Source organism: Pteropus vampyrus, unplaced genomic scaffold (assembly GCF_000151845.1).
Source record: "Pteropus vampyrus isolate Shadow unplaced genomic scaffold, Pvam_2.0 Scaffold19, whole genome shotgun sequence".
In the NCBI taxonomy this organism is placed as follows: Eukaryota; Metazoa; Chordata; class Mammalia; order Chiroptera; family Pteropodidae; genus Pteropus; species Pteropus vampyrus.
Genome location: NW_011888800.1, coordinates 13,880,253 through 13,904,733, shown reverse-complemented (window position 1 = coordinate 13,904,733; position 24,481 = coordinate 13,880,253). Strand labels below are relative to the sequence as shown.

At 34.1% G+C, this 24,481-nt stretch overlaps 1 protein-coding gene across 4 annotated transcripts in view; it reads right to left on the bottom strand.

The window, feature by feature from the left end:
* Positions 1 to 20,446, bottom strand: part of USP8 (ubiquitin specific peptidase 8) — a 48,293-nt gene extending 27,847 nt beyond the window's left edge. For 2 of the 4 annotated variants that reach the window (XM_011355100.2, XM_011355102.2), the window contains exons 1-5: positions 20,296 to 20,446; positions 10,667 to 10,835; positions 8,193 to 8,337; positions 4,390 to 4,475; positions 2,916 to 3,078 (exon numbers count right to left, since the gene is read on the bottom strand). In XM_011355100.2, the coding sequence (XP_011353402.1) occupies positions 2,916 to 3,078; positions 4,390 to 4,475; positions 8,193 to 8,337; positions 10,667 to 10,770 (498 nt within the window). In that variant the 5' untranslated portion in view covers positions 10,771 to 10,835; positions 20,296 to 20,446. Of the gene's footprint in view, positions 1 to 2,915; positions 3,079 to 4,389; positions 4,476 to 8,192; positions 8,338 to 10,666; positions 10,836 to 19,293; positions 19,315 to 20,295 lie in introns of those variants that run through there. The other 2 variants (XM_023527844.1, XM_011355101.2) reach the window with 2 other exon arrangements.
* Positions 20,447 to 24,481: the final 4,035 nt, after the last annotated feature.

Sequence of the window (24,481 nt, the reverse complement as noted above, 5' to 3'; positions counted from 1 at the left end):
ATATCAAAGTGAAAATAAACAAAATAGAGATTGAAGAAAAATAAAACATACCAATGAAACTAAGAGCTGGTTCTTTGAAAAGATAAAGAAAATTGACAAAACTTTAGCCAGACTCATCAACAAAAAGAGGGAGGCTCAAAAACATAAAATCGTAAATGAAAAAGGAGAGACAACAATTGACACCAAAGAAAAACAAAGGATAAGAGAATACTATGAGCAATTATAAGCCAACAAATTGGACAACCTAGAAGAAATAGATGAATTTCTAAAAACACGATCTTCCAAGACTGACTCAAAGACACAGAAAATCTGAACAGATTACCAGCAATGAAATTGAAGCAGTAGTCAAAAATGTCCCCCAAAACAAAAACACAGGACCATATGTCTTCATAGGTAAGTTTCACCAAATATTTAAATAATTACTATCTTTCTCAATCTATTCCCAAAAATCAAAAGGAGGTAACACTTCCAAACACATCCACAGGGCCAGCATTACCCTACCAAAACAAGACAAATACAACAACAAAAAAATTTAGGCCAACATCCCTGAAGAACACAGATGCAAAAATTCTCAACAAAATACTAGCAAACCAAATTCACAATACATTAAAAAGATTCCCATGATCAAGTGGGATTTATACTCGGGATGCAAGGATGGTACAGTATCTGCAAAACAATTGTGATACATCACATCAACAAATCCAAATATAAAAATCGTATCATCTCAATAGATGCAGAAAAAGCATTTGACAAAATTCAATATCCATTTATGATAAAAACTCTCAACAAAGTAAGAACAGAAGCAAATTACCTCAAAATGATAAAGGCTACATATGACGAGCCCACAGCTAATATCGTAGAATTAACAAATAAATTCAGTAAAATAGGATACAAAATTAATATACAGAAATCTGTTGCATTCCTATGCACTAATAACAAACATTCAGAAGGAGAAACTAAGAAAACAATCCCATTTACATTAAAAAGAATAAAATATCTAGAAATAAATTTAACTAAGGAAGTGAAAGACCTGTACTCTAAAAATTAGAAGACACTGAAGAAAGAAACTGAGGAGTACACAAATAAATGTAAAGACATACCATGCTCATGGGTTGGAAAGATTAATAGTGTTAAAACGACCACCAACCAAATCTACAGATTCAATGCAACCCCTAGCAAAATGCCAATGGCATTTTTATAGGAATAGAACAAATCATAAAATGTATATGGAGTCATAAGAGACCACAAAAGCAATTTTGAGAAACAAGAACAAAGTTGGAGGTATCAGGCACTTGAATTTCAAATTATACTACAAAGCTATAATAATCAAAATAATGTGGTACAGGCACAAAAACAGACATGGATCAATGGAACAGAGTAGAGAGCCCAGAAATAAACTGGTTATATGGTCAATTAATCTATGACAAATGAGAGAGGAATATACAATGGAGAAATGATAGCCTCTTCAATAAGTGGTGGTGGGAAAACTGAAGATATATGCAAAAAAATGAAACTGGACCACTCTCTTACACCACATACACACACAAAAAAACTCAAAATGGATTAAAAATGTAAATATAAGTCCTAAAATTCCTAGAAGAAAACATAGGTAGTAAACTATTTAACATCAGTTACTAGAATTAGTGTGATCACATTGTAAGGTATATAAGTGTTGAGTCACTAAATTGTACACCTAAGTCTAATAATGTATGCCAACTGTATTTAACTTTTTAAAAAATGTCCCTTCTTTGAGATGCATACAGAAAAATTTAGGAGCAAAATCATATGTTACCTGGAATCTGCTTCTAAATAATCTAGCCAAAGAAAAGGGGAAAGGTGCAGATCAAAAATATGACAAATGTTAGTTGATTACTGAAGCTGGGTAACAAGGTGTAATTGTATTTTCTTTTCAATATAAAAAGGCTAAACAAAAGTAAAACAAAAAAGTAGTTGGCTCTGCTGTTGGAAAGTCAACAAATGAAGAAATTTAAAAGTCCCTTTTGGTTCTTTGAAGTCTTACTATTTTTTAATGTCAGCCATTTGACTTATAAATGAACATCTAAGGCAGTATATTTCTTACATGAACCCCTAAAATCAAAAGATCAGATTTCTTCATTTACTTTTACATAATGCCTAGTCCAGTATCACAAACAATTCAATAACTATTTTTTAATGAAAGCAATGATGGTCCTCATACAAATGGTTAGCTAAAACCTACAAAATGCTTAAAAGAAATTAAAGCAGAAATCTTTCCATGAATCTCAACAGTGCAGAAGAAATTACATTTTAGGAAGAATAGTTTCTGAGGAGGTGAAGGCAGGACAATACAGTGACAGCTAGAAGGTAGAGATTCAGTCATTGATGGTGTTTGACAAACAAATGTTATTGAAAAGACTGCAAGTAGATGGTGGACAAAATGGAACGAGAGGAAGAGAAAGGAAGAGAAACCTGGGGCAGAGAAAGAGAAAAAAGCAAAGGAGGAGAGAATGAGACCCCAGAAATAGATAAAAGGTTTGGCACCAAATAAGTAGCATACCAAGTCTTTCTTTTAATATAAATTATCTTTAATTAGAAAAAGACTTTAAAGATCATTTATTTAAGATCTTCATTTGGCAAATGAGGAAATGAGAACTCAGATATACTGAATTACAGCTCAAACGCTCTTTCCAAATGCTCTAATCCAAGTTATCGTGACTGCTAAAAACTAATGTACAGAACATATTTCTGTAGATGCTCCAAGAAAAACTTGGTACCAACTGAAGCTAAAATATTCAATTCAATTTCTAATAAAACACATTAAATTTTATCTTTGTTGCCTAAAAGAACGTTGTAGTGATAACTCAACTCTTCTTCTTATGCAAATCATCTGAGAAGAAGAATGAACCTTTTTATCTCACAGAATAAATCTGAAATACCTTTCGGGTTTTGTCTTTGGAATCTAATACATTTTCCAAAGAACTTTTAGCTGATGTGCCACCATCCTCTCTTCCTGCTTCTTGTTTTTTCTGTTTCTGCAGTTTCTCTTCCTCCTGTCTGTCCTTTTCTTCAAGTTTTTTCCGAACTTCAGCTTCTTCATATCTAGATGAAAAAAGAAGTCAAGATGTTTTTTATGGCCATAATAATGGAAAGTAAAGGAGTTCCAGTTACATAACACTAGTACCCTGCTTGGGTACACATTTTCACCCAGCAATTGAAATTTGACACTGCCGTTGTTCATTACAAGCTACAACTTGTAAATCTGCCTTATGTAGATTTATTTTAAATTGCCCCAAAATCTTAAAAAGAAACTCTATGTTCTCAAATTGAAGTTGTTTAATGCTCTTGTTGCTCTTTCCCTCCCACTAATTTCAACCTTTTAATGATTCAAATCTGCTATAATTTCCTTTTAAAAGGACTTACAATCTTAAAATTCTAAAATTAACTATAAAGTTTTATTTACTTATAAAGTGGTTCAAAATATTAAAAAGGACAAACAAATCAGTGAAAGACCTAAAGCTCAAAAGATAGAGGAGATAAAGAACATGAAGACTGTTAGTAACAGCATGATTAGGGAAAAACTGAGCAAACCCAAGAGAAAACAGCTAATAATGGGTAACCCAAAGATTAGAAGAAATTCTATTCTACTTACTTAACTGGCTAAAGAAAGAGAACAGTGATTCTAAATGGTATCATTCACCTTAACATACTCTAGACCCAAGATTAGTAATTTATGGAAAAGATGAAGGGAATACATTAGTTAAAAAATATAATTTCTAAGTAAAGACTATGATGTATACAACTATCATAGTTAATTGATCCAAGAATGAAAAGTCATTAAGAAAAAATACTGAACTAAAAATAGTTCTCTTTTTATTTTGTTATTTAGGGAATGACTAAAAATTGAAACATACTATTTTTAATTTCTAATTATTCTATAAGCCTGGTAAACCAGTCATGGCAAATACTAGAATTAGATTTTTTAAAAAAACATTTCGATCTGCAACCAGGCAGTAAATACTTCATTACTATACAGTAACTAACAGTTAATACTTCATTCCCATAAGAACAGTGTCCAGTAACACATTACAACATGAGGCATATGAGGAATTGCTTTTATCTGAATAATCTTGTCAGAAAAAATTGGACCTGAGCTCTAACATAACACACCAATGTTTACTGTAATCTACCATTCTAAACATTTTTACAACTTCAGTAAAGAAAATTAATGGTAACACATGAACATAAGTAATATGGCAAAAGATTTTAATTTTTGTGTCCTACTTAACATAGGACTTATTTCCAGGACTTGGGATTTATAAACATGATCGATATAAACAGACAAATTCTAAATAATATTTTTATGTTCTAAATTTTAATCTTGTAAAGATTTGATAATAATAATGTCTGTACCTGAGTTTAAGGCTTTCAGAGAGTCTTTCGGCTTCTTCGATAGCTTTTTTGATGTTTGCAGGTCCAAGTATTGAATGAAAGTAGTCCTAAAATTATATGAAACCCATCCTAAACTGTTAGTACTGGCCATTGTACACAGTTCTAATGCTAAAAAAAAACATTAAAATCATGGCACTTATGTAAAGGGAAGTTTAGATGAAAACGTTATTATGATTGAAGTACTTTTTAAAAACTTTTAACCTACATAAATGCACACTTATTCTCCAAGTGTTTCAAAAGTATCTCATCATACTATTAGCATGGTTTAAAAAATTCTAGTAGGTAACAATTTTACTTACCTGTAAGGTACCTTTTAAGAAGTATAGATACTATTCTTATTATTTATAAATAAGTGCCAAAAAGCAAAGCTTTTGAGAGCATAATATATTTATCTAGTGTAAACAGATACTGAGCTTTTTGTTCCCTCTAGTTTTAGAGCAATAAAGCAAATTGTGTATCAATCTACAGCATGGAATTTGTTTTATTTGTTTTAAAGGGAGATATGTTTGCTTCTACCTGTATTTTACAACAGCTGCCCATTTTCCAACTGGTGTCAAAGCACTTTAGACATAAAAACAAGTTTTACATTTGAGAAAACCTTTAGTAACTAAAAATCAAATGATAGAAAATAAACCATCAAAAATATAATCTACCTTTAAAAAATACAAAATGCTTGGCATATAATTCACTAATAAACATAACGAAGCTTTTTTTTTTTTTTTAAAGTCACTTCTCTAAGAAGTCACTCATTGATCCTGCAATCAGAGGTATTTTCAAATCAAAGTTGGTTCAACATGACTGTAGTACAGTGAAACTCAGCTAATTATTGGATCTAATTTGCCACAACTTGTCAGTATGACTTTGCAAACAGACCTTATTAGCACAGTTGATCACAAATGATACAGTAATCAAAATTTTAAAAAAGAAAGGCCAGAAGGTCAAAAATATCCATCTCTGGCTCATGGAAAGGCAGTCTCCAAGAGCTTTGGGTAGAGTAAATCTGTTGTAACAGCTATCATATGTCTATCTATCTAGCCTAAAAGTAGATCATGTTTCAGTTGAGTTTATTCTTCTAGATTAAAGACTAAGTAAGTAAAAAGGTCCTCTCACTATGAATTTCAATAAAAGTACACAATTTATTCAATATTGTGTCAACTGAAAATTATAGTGGAAACTGTAATTACTTCAGTTATCAGTGTCCAGACTACTGATAAACTTTTTTAATAGAACAATCTGTAATCATTACTGTAAGATTTCTCTGATTAAAAACAAAATACAAAGTAAACCCCAAAAATACTATGACTTGTTTTATTAATTTTTGACATAGACTATTAAATAGCCAGGCTGTATGCTCAGCTTAATCCTGTTTAAATCCTGGAAAAATTGTGTGTTTGGCTATGCCTGTTACAAACTCTCAGATGACACTCTCCTAATACTAGTGAGGTTTCCTGTCAATAGTTATCTCTCTCTGTGCTCTTATGGGAGCATGGTTAAATTAAGTATAAATATTTTCAAATTTTCAATAGTATTGACAATTGGCAGATTTGAAAAACGTCCAATTCTTACACAACTAAAAACTTTTGCTTTTGAGGTTTAGCAAGTAGAACTTTCCTATTCCTGAATGTACAAATTCAAGCAACTCTCATGATTTCCCAAACAAAAAGGTTTACCAATAATATTGAGGGCTAATTATTAAGAATGCTATGGAGATTTAAAAACGTCGTTCTAATTTTATCTGATTTTGCTATACGAATATTTTCAATATATCTGTCTTCTTTCCTTTTCAGATAACCCTGAAAAAACTGTTCATAAACTGATTTTTTCAATGCGTAAGCAATAAATGTACTATGTTCTCTACTCGTGAGCTTGCTAAATTAACTAAATTTGTCTAAATCTTAAATATTCCATAGTGTAAAATAAGACTGAAAGATAAAGTTTCTGAAGAAAAAACTTGACATTACATTCTGTCCTTACCTGATTTAAAAGGTAAACATGAAAAAATATTTAGTTAGTAAATTTAACACTTCACATACTTGAAGTACACTGGAGAGGTCGGGCTAAATAAAACAAAAACAGTTCTAAGACAGAAGCAGATGTGATACCCTGGACAGAGCAAATGAAAACAGTCCTTTTACTGAAAACCAGGAACTGAACAACTGCAGCATATGAAGTAACAGGGAGCTTCCTAACCTGAGCAACTCTTGAGACTTTCAAGTAGATATTTCCTTTGGGAATATAATACTCTGTGGAAACAGAAAAATCTCTTTATCGATTAAAGTTTACTGTTAATCTTCTCAAATTAAAAAAAGGGGAGGCTAGAAAAACACCCCCTATCTTGTCAAAGAAAAAAACTACTAACTTAGAAAAATAAAGCAAAAAAAAAAAAAGTACATTAAAAAATTGGCCCCACAATAGAAAAAAAGCAAACACTAAAACTACCAAACTTACCCAAATTTGCAAAATTTTCAAAAATATTTAGTGAACCCTTCTACTTTTTTAAAAGCAATTCTATTTTAACAGATACTGTGAAAACCATCAAAGAGTATGCAGACACTTATTTGAATTTGGGTAAGCCTCTGCCTCTATCTGCAGGTAAGTATGCCTAAAATGTTCCAAAGACAGGGCCAATCCAGCTAGACATTTGTGGAAAAGAAGATGAACCTCCAAATGCAAGGGGCCACCTTTCCAAAGCAAGATCTAAAACCCCATAACTATTATTAGCATAACCTTGCTGGTGAGAAGAAACAGTAGCAATTATTTATCACCATTAAATAAAACTTAACTTATATTCCTTAACCAACAACTGAAAGAAATTATATTAGTCCCACTACTGTGGAGAAAAATAAGGTTATTTCAAAGAATAAGAGAACTTTTTTAACTTCTATAAGTCAATTTAAATGAGGCAAGGCAATTCTACCACCAGTGAACAAAATAAAAATCTCAATATTAATTTAAGAATAGCTTCTCTACCAGATAAGAAACCTATAGGCAGTATTTTGCTACTATTTATTGTCTGGTAGAAAGATTGTTCCTAAATAAAGGAGGAACCATCAACACAAAATTCTTCCCATTTCTCTAAACAAGTCTGTTAAGTTCTTCTTTTGCCTGTTTCTGGTGCAAATGAAATGCAACAGTTTTTTCTAACATTTATCCTAGGCATCAGTTCTCTTTTTTTATTTACACCTCCCCTTCTCTCCTTACCCATGGCTTTAGCAAAGAAAGGGATCTGCTCAAAGGATTAAAAGCAAAAATAAATAAATAATTATACAAAAATGGAAGAAATCAGCATTAATTTTGCAAACTGAGATCTTTAATCTCAGACCTTTAAAGGCTACAATGTCAGTGACAAAAAGCTGACACATAAAAACAAGTGACTAAACTTTGAATCTTGAGAGAGTACAATCAGTCATGTTTTTCTTAATATATCTTAATGTATGAGTAAACTGAATCCTTCCACTTGACCTGGCAATGATTTATCATAATAGAAAACTGATTATGAGTCTGTATGTTGCTATAAACTTGTACTAGTGCAACACAAATTAAGAATGTGCATATGTGTGTATCCACATATGCACGAATATATATTTGCAAATAATGAAACTAAATCTTCAGTTTCAGTTTGCTTTTTCGATCTGCTAAGAGTTTAAACTTGCTATTATATACTATGATCTAAATTTCAGTATTAGTTAAAACTTTTAGAGGAAATTGGTAACTCCATTGTGCAAAAATAACTTAGCAAATAAAAAGGTAGAAATAAAAGGTACCTGCTCTTGCTTGAAATCAGGCCTTATTTTGATAAGGTTATAAACAGTCATATATTTCATATATAGTACATAGGCCTTTTCCTCATCACGATCTAATCTGCATTCTTCTGCTGCCTTGAAGATCTTCAGGGCACTCTGTACATAACTTAAAATTAGAGAAAACGCAATTAAAACACCTGACATCAGAAAGAAAAAGTCATGTATAAAGTCCACTGAGAATATTGATAAATTTCATAATTTCGGAATCCATACAAAGTTAGACATAAGTTTGGATGCAACTTGAGTATTTCCCTTATGCGACAAGTAAACATTTGTTTCATAATAGCTGTTTGTACACCACAAACTGTTCAAAATGCAGTCCAGTTTTAAAAGATTTGCTATAACAGAATCCTGAGGCTAACTGTTCTTGGGCAGCTGCATAATAGTCATACTCTATAATTAAAGAACATACCACTTGTATTGAAATAGGAGAGCTAAAATCTTTATTATTTTAATGTTAAACAAATAGTTTTAATTCTCCTCACTCCTTTCTAACCATTATGTAACATTCTCCCCATCTAAAAATCCAAGAAACTAGGGAAAGGAAAGGGAATGTGAGTTTAAACTTTTGACTTAGTTCAGGTTTTCTACAAAGTGTCTGAACTGCACTGATTCACTGGTCCTAAAAGAAAAAGAGAATTAAAGTCCAAAAATATGTCATCTTAAAATTCCAGTTCAGTAAAATAATTTGAAGATTCTGTGGTATTCAAAGGACAGGTTCTTGGTTTGACAGTCTTTAGAAAGCACATTATATAATAAAATAGGTATTTCTACAAGAGGAATTCATTCACTTAGCACTAAAGTTTTGGTAACCAAGTTATAATGCCAATGCTTACATACAATATGTTTATCAATAACTGATTTATACAAAGCAGTGCATCTTGTTTTCTATATTTTTCAAACTGTGCTCCAAGATTGAGACATGGATTAATGATGAAGTTGGTTAGGCCAAGGAAACAGAAGACCACACAACAAACAGGGCCAGGTGGTATTTAGAGCCAAAGATGGTATTATACAAAGCTCTTTTGAGTCAGTGTGTATACCCTGCTTCACATGGCATCATAGTCTTGGAATAATCGAACCAAAGCTAGTGAGGAGATTCTCTAGAAAAGTTTAAGAGTGGGTGCAACAGTCTTTGGGTTTTCTTCAAATTTCTTTCACCCTGATACGTGTACATCTCTTGTGCCTATATGATCAAGCTGAGATGACTACAATGCCTCTGTGAGTCAGTGAACCAGCCAAACATTCTAAAAGGATTCTAGCAGTCTCTAGAACCATGCTATGACACAGCAAGAACATGAGTTTATGGTGGTATACTTAAAAAGTCCTTCAGACATACCGCTTCCTATGGGATCAGGTAGTCACAGAGCAAAACCAGACATTGCAAGAACGGACTGATCTGTTTTAGGGTTAGATGAAGTTCTCTGAAAAAGCTTCAAGGTGGCTTTCTTTCTCATTGTTCCCTATTTGAAAATCATTCAAGAGATGTTAAAAGGAGCTATTCTCTCCATCACCCCATCAACATTACCAAGTTAACTCAAGAAGTGGGCCAAACTCTTATTCTTCCTATCTCCCCAAAGATCTCTTTTGAAAAAGCCCCTTTTGTCGTTAGTAATGTTTAGTAATATCATTTCATTCTTGGATTTTCTTTCCTGACATTCTTTAAAGTTCCTACTACTCTCTTGTCTTCATCTTTAATGTTATGTTTTCTTCCCACCCTCTGTTTATTTCCTTAAAAAAAACTCATAATGATATCCCTTGTAATCGTAAGTTTCTTAGCTGCCTCATCACAGGTTCATTTGGAACCATACGTATCATTTTTTTAAGAGCTTCGCATTTATCTCCAGTCATGGAACACTATTTTCCCCCGTGATTTCTAAAATCTGCTTGCCCCAAGTCTGGGGTGTATGGCTAGCTAGTCCTACCTTTCTTTCTGAAACTCTTATTTCCATCTCTATGATACATAAAATAAGTCATTAGGTTAAAAGTTCATGTCAAATTGGCACAAATTAATACTTTGGTGAATATTGGATTAAAAAAAATACATCTCTTTCTTTTAATCGAAGAAAGACTATTCCAGGACCATCTCTTATATGTGAAATACACAAGGATAAAATAATCTTTAATAAAGTAACGTTATACTGTTTTATAAAAAGATGTTAATTGTGGCTGAGTTTTGTAGAACCCTTGCAGTCTTTACCTCTTAAACTTATGATCTGGTATATTGTCCAGAAAATAGATAATATGCATATTAATAGAATATATATGTATTCTGGTAAGATAAAGTTAAAACTTCTCTAAGGAGGTCTTACTTTGTGAGATGATGCCATTGTTCAAATAATCTTTAAACTGACTACTCACCTAACTCATTTAACAATATAGAAATGAACTAAAAATTAATGTATGACTCAGTCAAACTAGCAATAGATACATACTTCTTAGTGCTTTTTTTCTCTGGTTTAACTTCTGTCTTCTTATTGAGGTCTTTTAGTGAAGAACTGAGGTAGAGTTCTTTAGGAACTGAAGCCACGGCAGGCATGATGAATAATCTTTATTTTTCCACTTTTACAATGGATGGTGTACTTCATTAAAAGTAGTTATTTTCTAAAACAAAATGAACACAAATAATTCTGCTAGTTTTCCTCATTAACAATAAAACAAGCAAGCATTAAAAAAAAAAAAACTCCCAAAATATATTCTTTGCTAAGAATATAATTTAATTTTAAATTATCTTGAACATCTATTTTGGGAGTATGAGATATTAATAAACAATTTTTTTTCAAATTTTCATTAACTAATGAATTACTGTTTGTATCATTTTGCCTTAAATATGAGGAATCTCCCCTGTCAGAGGAATTAACAGACTAAGAGCTTTTACATTTTTTCGATTAAATCTGCATTAATATATAGATCATAAATTAGAAATATTTCTTTCTCATTGATGATATCAGTTTATAAAAAGAAATAAGTGGGCACGGGGGCAGGTAAGCAGTGCCACTTTATATTAAGCTGGGGATATGAACATGTTTCCCTGGCAGAAAATACCAAAATACTTTGGTTTATTCTGTAAAAGTCTTTGATATTTCATGACATTCTTTGCTTCCTCATTTAATTTAGTAAATTCTGACTAGGAAGATGGAGAAGATAGTAAAACAAAATGAAGACAAAAGGAAGAAAGACTAGATATTAAGTTGCGTGTGTGTGTACATGTGCGTGGATGCATGTAGCTGGGGCAGATCAGGGGAGCATACCAAATGGAAAGTCCTAGCAAGATCATAAGTGTCACCAAATGAAAACTTCAGGAATCTAATTAAATTTATACAAGGTATTTAGCTGTGAAGAACTAATTACAATTTGCATAGACACTGTAATTCATTTAAGAGATTATGACTTTTTTTCTCACTTATTTTCACTGTCTTAATGCTCTTCATTCCATCAGTTTACTATTATTAGATGAATGGACATCAATGAACATTTAATTCTAAAAAGTTGGGTAAGGTACAACTTTAGGGGGAAAGACTTCTGTTCACCTATGTGAAACTAAAAGCACCCCACTCTGCTTTGATTCTATCACATTTTATATTGAATACTAATATTTTCTGATTTCTTGAACTCATCCTTGTAGCCTTGTGCCATTAATCCACTGTCTTAGTCACTAAATCTACCTGTCTTTTTTTCTCTGAAAGTCAATTTTATAATTTTCAGTCTTTTCCATTTATACTTGGTCCATGTATCTATAAACACATATTTAACTTTACTTTGTAGCTTTAGATCCATAATTTAAAAACAGTGATCTCATATATAAACATTTTCTATGTTTTCCCTCTATTCTGTGTTCTGTGTCTGAAGGTATCGTGACAGGAAAGAAAGCCTCTGGACCACACCATTACTTCCAAATAGATCAATTAATGTTCAATATGTCCTTCTAGTTAGGTATCTAATTCATCACCAATTCATCACCAAAATGGCTAAAAGCATCTATTAAAGAAAGAGTATGACATGGACTCCCTTGGATTTCCTCATACTTACAGACGACAGCATCATTTGAGTGTCTTACGTTGTAAAACACACTATGTTAAGTGTTAAAGATATGAAGGGTATATAACATAGTCCCTGACTTCCCAGGATAAACAGTTCAGCTAGAGAACATACCCTAACCTCCCATACCAACCATCTCCCAACGTTGAACAAAAAAGCAGAAATACATATAATATGATGCCATTTGTATAAAATTTAAAAACAAACTATGCTGAACAATACATTGTTTAAGAATACAAATGAGGTAAGCCTATAAAGAAAAACAAAGAATGATAAATATAAAATTCTATTTCTGGGGAGGCAGACAATGTAATCAGGGAGGCACAGGCAAGGAGCATCAGCATTATCAGGAAGAACGGGTGATCACAGGTCACTTTAAAAAGAAAGAAGAAAAAAGACAGACAGACGGGATAGAGTGGAATGGTGTTCCAGAAACATGATTTCTGCTGAAACATAAATAGAGGTTGAGTAATAATACTTTTAAGTGAAAGTAAGGTCAAGAAACTAACTTTTTGGGAAGGTGCTGAAAGAAATCTGAGGCCTTAGTGATACTATAACAGACATCACTGTGGCAGAGTTCAGGGGACACTAGAGCTTGGACTATTTAATGGGGGCCAGAAAACAATAAGATAACAAGAGTTATCCGTGACTTTTCTGTCCCCAGCTAGCTCAGCTAAGATCTTAAACTTACACTCAACCAAGAAAACCAACATTTCCTCTCCTGACATAGGCCGGCTCTTGAAATGTAATTCCCAAAAGCCCAACCATTTTTTTTATTGGTGACACTACTAACTGATCTAAGGACTAAAGGCAAAGTTATGCAGAGTAACCAAGTACCAGTTTGACACTAATGTTTTCCAATTCTATCATCTATCTGGGTCATCAGTACTATTGGTCTAACCACAGAACATATTGTCGATTCATAACAATTAGGTTTTTTGTCTAAGAAAGCTATTGGTTTGAACCTTCTAAAATGAAGTCTAGAATATGTTCTCAGTTGAATTTCTCATGATAAGAATCTTTAAAACTTGGCTCTTTAAAAGACAAAGAATATAAAAACTATGTTAGCTACCTAGGTAACTTAAAATAGCAAATTATTTAGCTATTTCAAAGTTTGATTCAATTCAAACATTCACAGATATTCTGCTGTATGGAAGGCATTGTACTTTTAGGAATTTGAAGATTAGATGTGATCCATTTCCTCACAAAGTTTATCTAATATGAAAGAGAAAGTTGTAAGTAGTGGTAGTACAACATAGTATTCTTACTTACTCAAATTAAAAGAGTTACAAATATATAATGTACAATAAAGAAAATTAAGAAGGAAGATTAAGTATGACTAGAGGGATCTTGGGAGGCATCATGGGAAGATATAGCATTTATGTGAGTTTTGGTGGGAGAAGGCTTTTGAGAGAGATGAGTAACAGTATAAGGAAAAAGTCAAGAAAGTAAAAAACATCTTTAGGAACTAGCCAGTACAGAGAGTGAACAAGGATCTACTAGACACTACAGCCTGAAAAAATAGTCTAGGAACAGATAATGATTAAAGGCCTTGAATGTCACCATAAAGCATTTATTATTTTGTTTTTTAAAAGTAACAGACCAGGAAGGGGGCATGGATCACTTCACAGGTTATATAAATAAATGTCTAACCACTATACTGTATACCTGAAACTAATATAATACTGAATGTCAACTGTAATTGAAAGATAAGAAAATTAAAAATAGAAGTTACACAGAGCCATAGCAGGGTTGTAAGAAGGGATTTATATGATCCAAATGCACAACAGTATTATAACTTTAAAAGACTGGAGATAAGAAAGACACTAGTTACCTATCATAATGATCCTAAGGAAAGACAATGAAAGTCAGAACTAGGGAAACAGATGGAATGGAGGAGGCAGATACAAGGGATACTGCATAGGTAGAATGACAGGACTTGGCAAATGATTAAACACATGGAGGGAAAGTACAGGGATAAAATTATGATGACATCCAAATTTTTGGGTTTCTAGGAGAAAGATTATGTTTTTAAAGTTACCTTTTCTGTACTTAATTGATTTTTGAGAACAGCTGAAATAAGTAACAATTTTCTCTGATAATGTCATCAAAGAACCACAGTTGTTTCCATTTTCATTTGCAAAATTATGTAAGTTATTCTGTCAAATAAGATGCCTGGTGTTAAAAATAGAGAATTGCTTTAATTGCTATTTCAGTTTCTACAATCACATACATTTCTGCAGAAGTCAAAGCATGAGGTAAAGGATTTTTTTTCATAATCAAATGAAAAACAAAGAAGGGTATATATCCAACTTAAATCTATGTAAGATTTAATGTGTTAAATTTTTGTTAAGTCATTCTGCTTCATTATACCATTAAAGAAATTTCGAAATAGATTGATAGAAAGTAAATTAGGGCCAGAATGACTGACTGAATTCATAATTTCTTATTTGGGCTGCAACCGTAAAAACAAAGGAAAAGAGCAGCAGCAGTTTGTTGATGTTACAACAAACTAGAACAAATTAAACATAACATATAACCCATTAAAATTACGTTATGATTCAAAAAGGACTGTAAGTAAACAAACAAACAAAAAAACCCCAAAACAAAAAACTAAGTATACGTATGAAAAATTAAAGTTCTTTGAAAACAAAAATAAATTTTCTTAAGATGTGTAAACCTGATAAAGATTAAGAACTCCAACTTTAGTCAAACAGCAATGCTCCAGAAGTGAAATACGTACAGCTGGAAATGAGTTAACAAATGGGGAGAAAATAGAGGGCATATAGTCTTACTATTACAGGTTACAACTGAAAAAGTATAAAAGTCCTGCAAAGCAATGCTACTCCAAGTATGGTCCACAGACCAGTCATGTTTGGGTAACTGTTACCAGTCTGTGACAAAACACAACACTTATGATAGAAAGTAAGTCAATTAAACATATTGAACTTTTTATAGTAGTAAGACTTTCTCTATGAAGAAAGCAGTATATATTATATTGAAGCACAAACTTCAAGCCTGTAACAGAGACTGACTACTTTAAGTAAAACTCCTCTAGGGGATAAAGAGAGTTCCATAGGGTTTCTGATCACAAACATCTTAAGTCTAGTTACCAAGGCAAAACCAATACTCATTACATAACAAGCCAACAATTAACTGTTACCCTATATATTAATATGTGATTCCAGTACCTAAGAAATCAGGAAATCAAAAGGAGGGGAAAATTTGGTGTAGCTTGCGGGGGAGAGGGAGGGGAAGGAGCTTCTTCCAGCCCAGAGTGTACTCTTCTCTTTTGGGCTGGTCCCTCTTCCTTCAAGGACCAACTTAAGTTCTACTTCTTCCATTCTTGATGGTCTAAATGCTACAGTATTTATCAGTATTGTTCCTTTAAAATTGGACCAAATACTGTATTAAACTAGGCTTTAAGATCCTCATGCTTTATAAGCATGCAGTGCTCATGATGATGTGATGAGATAGACAGAAATTGGCCTTAAGAAAGGTTATAGCTATGAATACAGTGAGGGGGAAAAAAAGGCATTTTAGAAGAGGAAACCAATACAAGCAAAGACACAAAATAAGGAATTAGTATGAGAAGGCAATAAGAAAAAAAAGAAATACTATAGGGATTACACTGGTATATCTTTACATGCCATTACTCTGACATGGTAGAGCCCTAGCATCTACCTCAGTAATCCTTAGTCAGCACTTAACTGCTGGCTAACAATAAATGATATTAGGTAAGGAGATGGAGTCACTTTATGGAGGACTTTTGAAGCCATCCAGAATTGTTTATATTTAACTCAGCAGGTAATAAGTCAGTTCTGACAGGAAAAAAGGTATCTCAGGGTGGGTCAAAGAGGGGATATGCAAGATGGATTTGAAGGAAATGGGAAGACAATGATACTTTGGAAAAGAATAACTAGCAGACCACTGCGAAAAAAAAAATTCACACACAAAAGAAGGTAGAAAACATGCTTTGATTAACAGGTTGACTGAAACAATATTTTCTCTTGTGTATGTACACACACACACACACACACACACACACACACACACACACACAAACTTTCTACCCTAAGAAATGTGATGAATGGTAGTGCTGTTAACAAAAAGTAAATACAGTACTGTAGTTTTAAAAACTTAGCAGCATTTGGACTGGATAAAACTTTATTGTTGGGAGGCTACCCTGTGCATTATAGGATGTTTAGCAGCACCTCTCTACTCACTAGATGCCAGTAGTATCCACCCCCTTCATTGTAACAACCAAAAATGTCTCCAGACATTGCCAAATGTACCCTGGGGGAGCAAAATTACCCCAAATAAGAACCTCAAATTTACAGGAAATTTTAAACATGCTGAGTGTATGCAAAAGAAACAACAATCTAAAGAAAGATGCCTTGATAGAGATGTAAATATGTAATTAGAGATAAAGTCTACAAAGAGACCAGAGAGATATTAAATCAACTATTAAGGGATTAATATTAATTTTGATAATCTCTATTATTTGGGGAGATAAAGTATTGGTATTGAAATGATATGTTATCTAGGATATGTTTTAAAATAATCCTATTTTCTTCACTTTTATGTACATTTTAAAACTCCTATAATAGTTTTTAAAACATAGACATCATTTGTATTAACTAAAATCATGGACTAGAATCACCAAGGAAATGCGATCTTGCTTATCTAAAACTGACAAGATACTTAAAGGCATCAGAACTTGGGGGTAGGGAAGGAGCATTCCTAAAGGGAAAAAGAAACAAAGAAGGAAAACTAAGCAAGTGCAATATCATGGAAATTAAAGAAAACGAGAATTCCAAAGAATTTTTACAAAGTTCTTACAATGCTTTTTAAAAAAGTAAAAGAACTAGCCCTCCTTCTCAAGAGTGTATAAACCAGCTTCAATATGGTAAACATTTAGAATACCTACATCTATTCAAGGTGCTGTGTTGGGAGCTACAGGGGATACAAAGAATATACCTAACAAAGTTTCTACTTAAGATGAAAGATAAATACACAATGGTAATACCTAGCAAAGTACCATAATACAGGCAGTAACAAACCATGCCAAAATCTGTTGCTTTTATTAACGACTATTACTAGAAAAAACAAAAGAGTAACTTTCCAGAATAGGTGTCTATCTATAGTTATAATCTTAACCCATTGTCTATCTCTTCTCCCTCTTTACCTCCTTAATTTTTTTTAACAGATGCAAAGTAGATGAGTAGGGAACCAGATAATATTCAGTATGTACCAAAAAGAGACATGGTTCTCAATCCTAGCTGAGCACTGGAATCATCTACAGAACTTTTAAAAATAGTGATGCCCAGAACCCACTCTTAAATGGTTAAATCAGAATCTGAGCTTAGAACTTGCACAGATGTATTTTTATACTTCCTCAGGTGAATTCTAATGTGCAGTCAAGACAGAGAACCATGGACATAAGGAAAAGATACGAGCACGTTACTAGAAGCAATGAAATAATATAAAGATGACAGTTAGTTTCCATCTGAAATCAACATCTAAAGTCATATAATTCCCAAGCTACCAAAATTATGAAATCATTTTCATTTTTAAACATTGTAATTGAGAAATTAAAATAAATATCTTATCATCAACTTTATTCACTATACATAAGTACTGTTTTACTTGAATTAGTATGGTTATAAATATAGAATTTCAAATAAGTTTAATATAACATTTTATTTACTAATAAAAATTTTATATTATGAAAGTATTGTAGGTCTTAGTTTCATTTTCCATTTACTATCATATGATTTTGAGCAAATTCCTTGAATCTTCCTAACATCACCACTACTCTTGTTTACTTTCATCTGTAAAATGAGAATGCTTCATAGGTGTCGTATCAACAAATATATACAGAAAAATGCTCTGAATACTGTAATATGCAATGAAGATATAAAGCATTATGGTTAAAGAAATTGGAAGTGTACCTTATTCTGCAACCATTAAACCCAAATATTAGTCTATACAACTTTGTCAACAAAATTATGGTAGGTGAAAGACAGCCACAAAATCTTTGACATTCCTTCCATCAAGAGGTAGCGATCTATTGAGATCTATCATAGGGTGGGGGGAGGGCTCTGACTGTTCTAACCAATAGAGAATGTTGAACAGAATGCTGTGCCAATTTCTGGATCCTGGCTTTAAGAGGCAGTTTCCACTTCCTGTCTCTTCAAATACTTGCTCTTGGAACTCAAGACTCCATACTGTGAGAAGTCCAAGCCACACAGAGTCTACATGCAGTTGACACCTCCAGCAGAACTCCCAGCCATCATCAACCACCATCTGTGTGAATGAGCCATCATGGCTGTCTAGCCCAGTTGAGCTTTCAGATGACTCCAACCCTGTTTATCTGACTATAAGTATAAGTACAAGAAACCCAAAGTGAGAACCAACCAGTGGAGTCCAGTCAGCCCAGTGAAACATAAGAGATAATTGTAGTTTTAAGCCACTTTGTGTTGGAATGATTTGTTATACGGCAATAGGTAACTAGAACAATAACTAAGATTTTAAAAAATTCTTAATTACTTCTAAAATAGCAACTCATATTTAATGGATTTTTTCCTTTCATTGCTACAAAAATAAGTATATTCTCATCTGTAAAAGTTCACAATAAAATATGCTAGAAATTTTATAGAAAAAAGCTTCTGTGTTGGATTTACTTTCCAACTTCTTACTTTACAAAAGCCTTTTTGGTTCTTTCCTATTATGTTCCATTAATAAACAAATGACCATAATGATTAATAAAATTAAATATATAAAAAAATAAAGGCTAGACAGGCAGCTTTAAAATATTTTTGTCAGTTTTTCTCATGTACTGTTTTTTCACAATACATACCTATGTGCAATTCATGTATATTTCTGTCATTAATAAGTTATTTTTTACTATTGTAAGGTCCTTACTATCTAATTTTAAAGATGACTAGTGTGTCATGAGAAAAAAAAATACACATTTCAAGGCAGCCATAGCAATATGATAAACACATAGGACCTACATCACCTTTCATGTCAACTGGTCCAGTACTGTGGAGTCATGCGAAACTAAATCCATCATGAAATACGTTCGACAATGAACCTTAAACAGAATCTGTTGCAATGCAAAATCTGCTTACACAGCAAAGCCAAAGAGCAAGCCTAACACAGGAATACATCCTTAACAAATATCACTTGACATTTTTAATGACTGCAGAACATACAAAGCTAAGGATGCTTGCATATTCAGAAAGAGTTAACATCCTTTAGTTCGGCGTCCCCTTCATCTGAAACCCAGAGCTCTTAACAAATAGTAAATTCCTTAGACTTTACAACACCTCGGTCTTCTGATAAATATTTTGTTAATGATTAAGTGACTTGCTTCAAGGTCACAGAATGAACTGGAGGCAAGAAATAAACTCAGAAGTGTAGTCTGCCGTTTTACATATAAATGAGTATCACTGTGATTCAGAGTTCTGATCATTTCTAAGGTGGAGTGGAGGTGAAATTAACTTGTCCCACAACTCTAGGAAAGAGGCCAAATTTTAAGAAAGAAAAGCTTTTATTTGGGGAATTCATAGTTTTAAATCTAATGAACTTATAGATTCCTTAAACTCATATTTGGACTTCACAAAAAGCAAGTTTGACTGGGACAGAGGAAGGATTGGCAAACACTCTGAGGGGTTATAGTAAGGCCTGGGATTGCAGCTCATTAGCAAAAAATGAGAAAACGGAAGCAAGAGGGAGTAGGTCAAAGTCGGGTGTGAGTGTCCAAGAAAGAATACGGTTAAGGCCACCTTCTAAGCAGGAAAACAAGTCCACACGAAACTCGCTAGGCAACCCTAGGTGGACAGCGGGAAAAACTCGAGGTTGGGCCCATATTCCAAAAGCCCATTCTAGGTTTGGGTCGTCTCACCCCTCTCCGTGGTCAGGGCTGTCTCCCAGGTGACCAGCGGCTGGTGGAAAGAAAGGGGGTTCACTGCAGTCAGCTATATGGGGAACAAAGGCCGAGATCCAGACCCGCACTCACCTTGGCGCTGGGCGCGTTTCACTAACGCCGGCGTCCTTGCCAAAGGCCCATTTCCCACCAATCCCAGGAAGGATTAGCCTTCGCTATCCCGACAGAAGGCCGCCCAGCTCATCCCCCTTTCCCAATTTGCACTGCGTTGAGTTGCGTCCCGTCCCTGACGTCACGGAGGCTGGGTCTGCGCGCGCGCGCTCCTGACGGCTTGCCCCTTCCCAGCCCTGCCCCTGAGGGCCGCGAGGGAGGGCCGGGGAGGATTGCGGAGTACTTCATGGGTAGATGGGAGGAGGGGGAAAGGAAGGAGGGAGGATGGAAGGGAGGAGAAAGAGTAGAGGGGAGGAGGAAGATAGGGTGGGCGGGGCCAAAGCTACGTTGAACCGGTGCGTAGCTCCGGCACCGTGGAGTTACTCGAATCGCGGAGGTGGACGCTTAGGAAGCTGGGCTGCTCTTGCGCTTCTTAGCTAGGGACCTTCTCCCTCAGCTCGGAGTAGTGAGTCTGCTTAGAAATTTTGAATCCTCTCAAACTCTGGCCAAAAGTTTAACATTCTCCGAAGCCGAGCATCTAGATAAAGAAGAACGGACATTATATATTCACACATGTCAGTTAAAGGCCCAAACTTACGAAAACAAAACGTGAGGTCTGAACTTTTCTCACGAGGTAACCTTGTACTCTCCTAAAGATGTGATTGGTTGCTCCAATTATCTGTAAACATAAAGTTGCTTGAATGGTGTTGCTCTCCGTGGTCACTAATTGCTAGGGACAGTTCAGATGTCTCATGGATAGGAAAGCTGGGAGGTGAGGTCTAGTAATGCCTTAAGTAAAAGTGTGTGCCATATAGGTTTTCAATAAAGTTGTAATGAATAGTCCACCGGTACTTCACATATAGTTGTGTTTCAAATAATTTCCATTACAAGGAAATAACTACGAAAATAGGGTAGCTCATATCGTACCTGTAATACACTGTTTCCCAAAAGATTTAAGACTGATATAATGACATTTACTGCCTGGAAGTGCTAACTAGGAAACCTCAGCAAATTTTTCATAACTAAGGTGTAAAAACACATCTATCTTTTGAACTGGATCTTAGAGAATAAAATTGGTGACTTCGTTATTGTTGTTTGTTTTTGTTTTTTTCTGCTGAGCACCTTGATGAATTTGAATATGCAAAGAAAACCCCAGAGCTGAGTTTGGGAGTAGGAACCAAAGACAAGGAGAAGAATTTGGAGTTCTCTGAAGACAATCTCAGAGAGAGGACACAAGCAATGTGAGGTGATGGAGAAAAAGGCCATAATAATGAATTAACATGAAAAGAGTCACCGATGGTGGGGTGGCAGAAAGAGTTTAGTAAATAGTACTCTTTAACATTCACCTAAAGTTATATTTGTTGCTCTGATGTAATTGCCCCAATTCACCCCCTCCCCAATAAGTGACATTCCCTTATTTCTCTAAAGCATCAGTTAAGTTTGCTAAAACACAAGTATTACTTGAGAATTTTTTTTTCTTTTTTCTTTTTTTTTTCCTTAATGAAGGAGAAGTTCCACATGTGGGTCAAGTGTAAAAAAGAAACCAGGCACAAGATGACAAGACGATTCCCCGACTGAACTAAGGTGGTAAAAGCAGAAAAAACTAAGATCATTCCCAGGAAATGCAAAAAAAAAAAAAATTGGAGACCAGCTTTGAGCTTTTTTAAATTAGTGGAATGAGAGTTTTTAAGGAGCAGAGTAGATGAAACTATGCTTGTTGAATTGCATCATAAGTCCAGCTCTTTTTCAAATATGTATTGTAACAAACCAGGCAGTAGTATCTATGGGATCTAGAATTTAATGGTCACTAGCTGTGGCCCATATTTGATCATAGCTTTAATTCCTGCGCCATCCGGCACAAGCAGTAATCCAAAACTTACTGAGCCTGGTTTATCTGCTATCTATTCAATAAGGGTTTACTAAATGTATGTTCTATGCTAGGCAGTGTTTTAGACTTGGAATGTAAAGTCTATCCTTAATACAGAGCTGACTTACATTCTAGGTGGGGGAGACATATAATAAGCAAATACATGTATACTATAGGTATTGTTAAGTGCTAAGGAGAAAAATAGAACAAAAGGCCAGCAAAGACAGTGGTATTTTTGATGAGATAGGGGAAAAGCTCTCTGACAATGTGACATTTCCACACAGGCTTTGATGAAGAGAAGGCATGAGCCATGGATACATGTGGGAGAAGAGAATCTAGACAATGGGAACATTGTGGATGAAGGCAGTGGGGCAGAAAAAAGGTGAGTGTGCTGGAGGAACAGAAAGGAGGATTCAATGGCTGGCATAGTGTCAGTGGGATCATGATAGGAGATGATCTCAGAGGGGTAGGGAGGGAATGGAGCACAGATTATATAGGCCTTGTAGATCAATAAAACATGTTTATCCCAGATAATTCAAGAAGTGAATCACATGCTAATATTTTATTTAAAAAAATTTAGCTTTCATATGTATGATAAAATTTAAAATTTACAACATTATGTAGAACTGTTCATCCCAATTGTTTTTTTTAGCCAAAGTACCAGTATCCTGTAGTTCTTTTACTAATCACATATTCTTTATATTTGGTTTTTATTTACCAAAATCATAATTACCACATTGCACCAGTTGCATAACCCATCAAACATTTTATCTCTAGGGAATGCATCACCAGACAAGGAATGGCAAGTCTTGACTATTCTCCTATATATCAACTTCAAAGGTTAAGCACTCACCACTCTTTGTACTTCACTGAGATTCTGTCAGCCACTGGTTTATCTTAAGTTGAAAAAAATCTATGTTATTCTACTTAGGGTGATTCATATTCTATTTTTTTATATGAACTTATACTTCTATCTAATTGACCTAAAATTACTTCAATAATGTTTTAGAGATGCACCCTCATTTTATGTTTTCAAAATTTAGCGAACAACTCTGCTTATTGTTTTCATCCCTACATAATTTTATAGACTTAGATCTTCTCTCCTTTCTGCCTTTGTTTTTCTATTTAAACTGCCTTTGTTTTTCTATTTAAACTTCGTCAGTGGTTTCCCAGTTCAGTTGTTACTTTGTCTTCTTCTGGATTTTCCCTGCTTCTGTTAGATTTTCCTCACAGATACTACTCAGGTAATACTCAGAATACAATATTGCAAACGATGATTTATATGCTTTTATCCCAGCAAAAGAAAGTTTGTTGACCCCATCACAAAATTTTTACCTACTTGACTGAGGTCATCAAAGAGTTACTTAAACTTCTTAAGAATTGTCTCTGAAGTTTTGTCATACTAACATTAGTTGGTAAAAAACAGAATCCCATTCAACAACCATAGGAACTGTTGAGCTATAAGAGTATTGAACTAAGGTCATGGAATCAACAGCTATGCTTAAGTCTTTTCTACATATTTGCACACTCAAAAATAAATGAAGTTTTAGCTATAATGACATTTTAAGGAAGCATCTAATTTTAAAAAGATACTTTAAGTCAAAATTCCAAAAAATCTTTCTGTGATTTATTTCCATTTATATGACTCCTAACTATTTAAAGTAATATAATGTCATCTCTGGGTGTAGGAGTGCATATTTTGATGGGGTGTTTATTCTTCCTAATGATAGGTAAATATATTAATACATGCCCAGTGGTTTTCAGACATCCATATTATCAAGCAATATATGGCTTGATAATAACATAATAACACACAATACAGGCCCAAAACAAAAGTTTACAGACTCGGGGCTAGTCAAATGCATGGAATCCCCCAGCTGTTCACCAACCCATGGAAACTTGTGCCTGGGCCTGACACAACTGGATGCACCTTGAGAAATGTTCCAGAAAAGAGGTTCTGACTCCCTGCCACTTCATATATTTATGGAGTAGAAGGGAAGGAGCAGAGATCGACTAGCAGAGTTGGAAAACTTTGAGATTTCTATTGGGGTTACAATCTTGGTTTAAAAAACAAGCTTTTTGACACCAACCACCTGCAGTTTCCTTATCAACCCTAGTTTCTGCCTGAAACCTTACAGCCTCCCTGTGGAGCCAGCTTGTTGCTAGGCTGCAGGACAAGACCAAGAACACTGGACTATCCAACAGACAGACTAGTTTGTCTTTACAGGTAGACTAGTATGTCATCCCGCAAGTGTTCATAAGAACCAACTTCAAGTTTACATTCAGTAGATAATAAGAGGG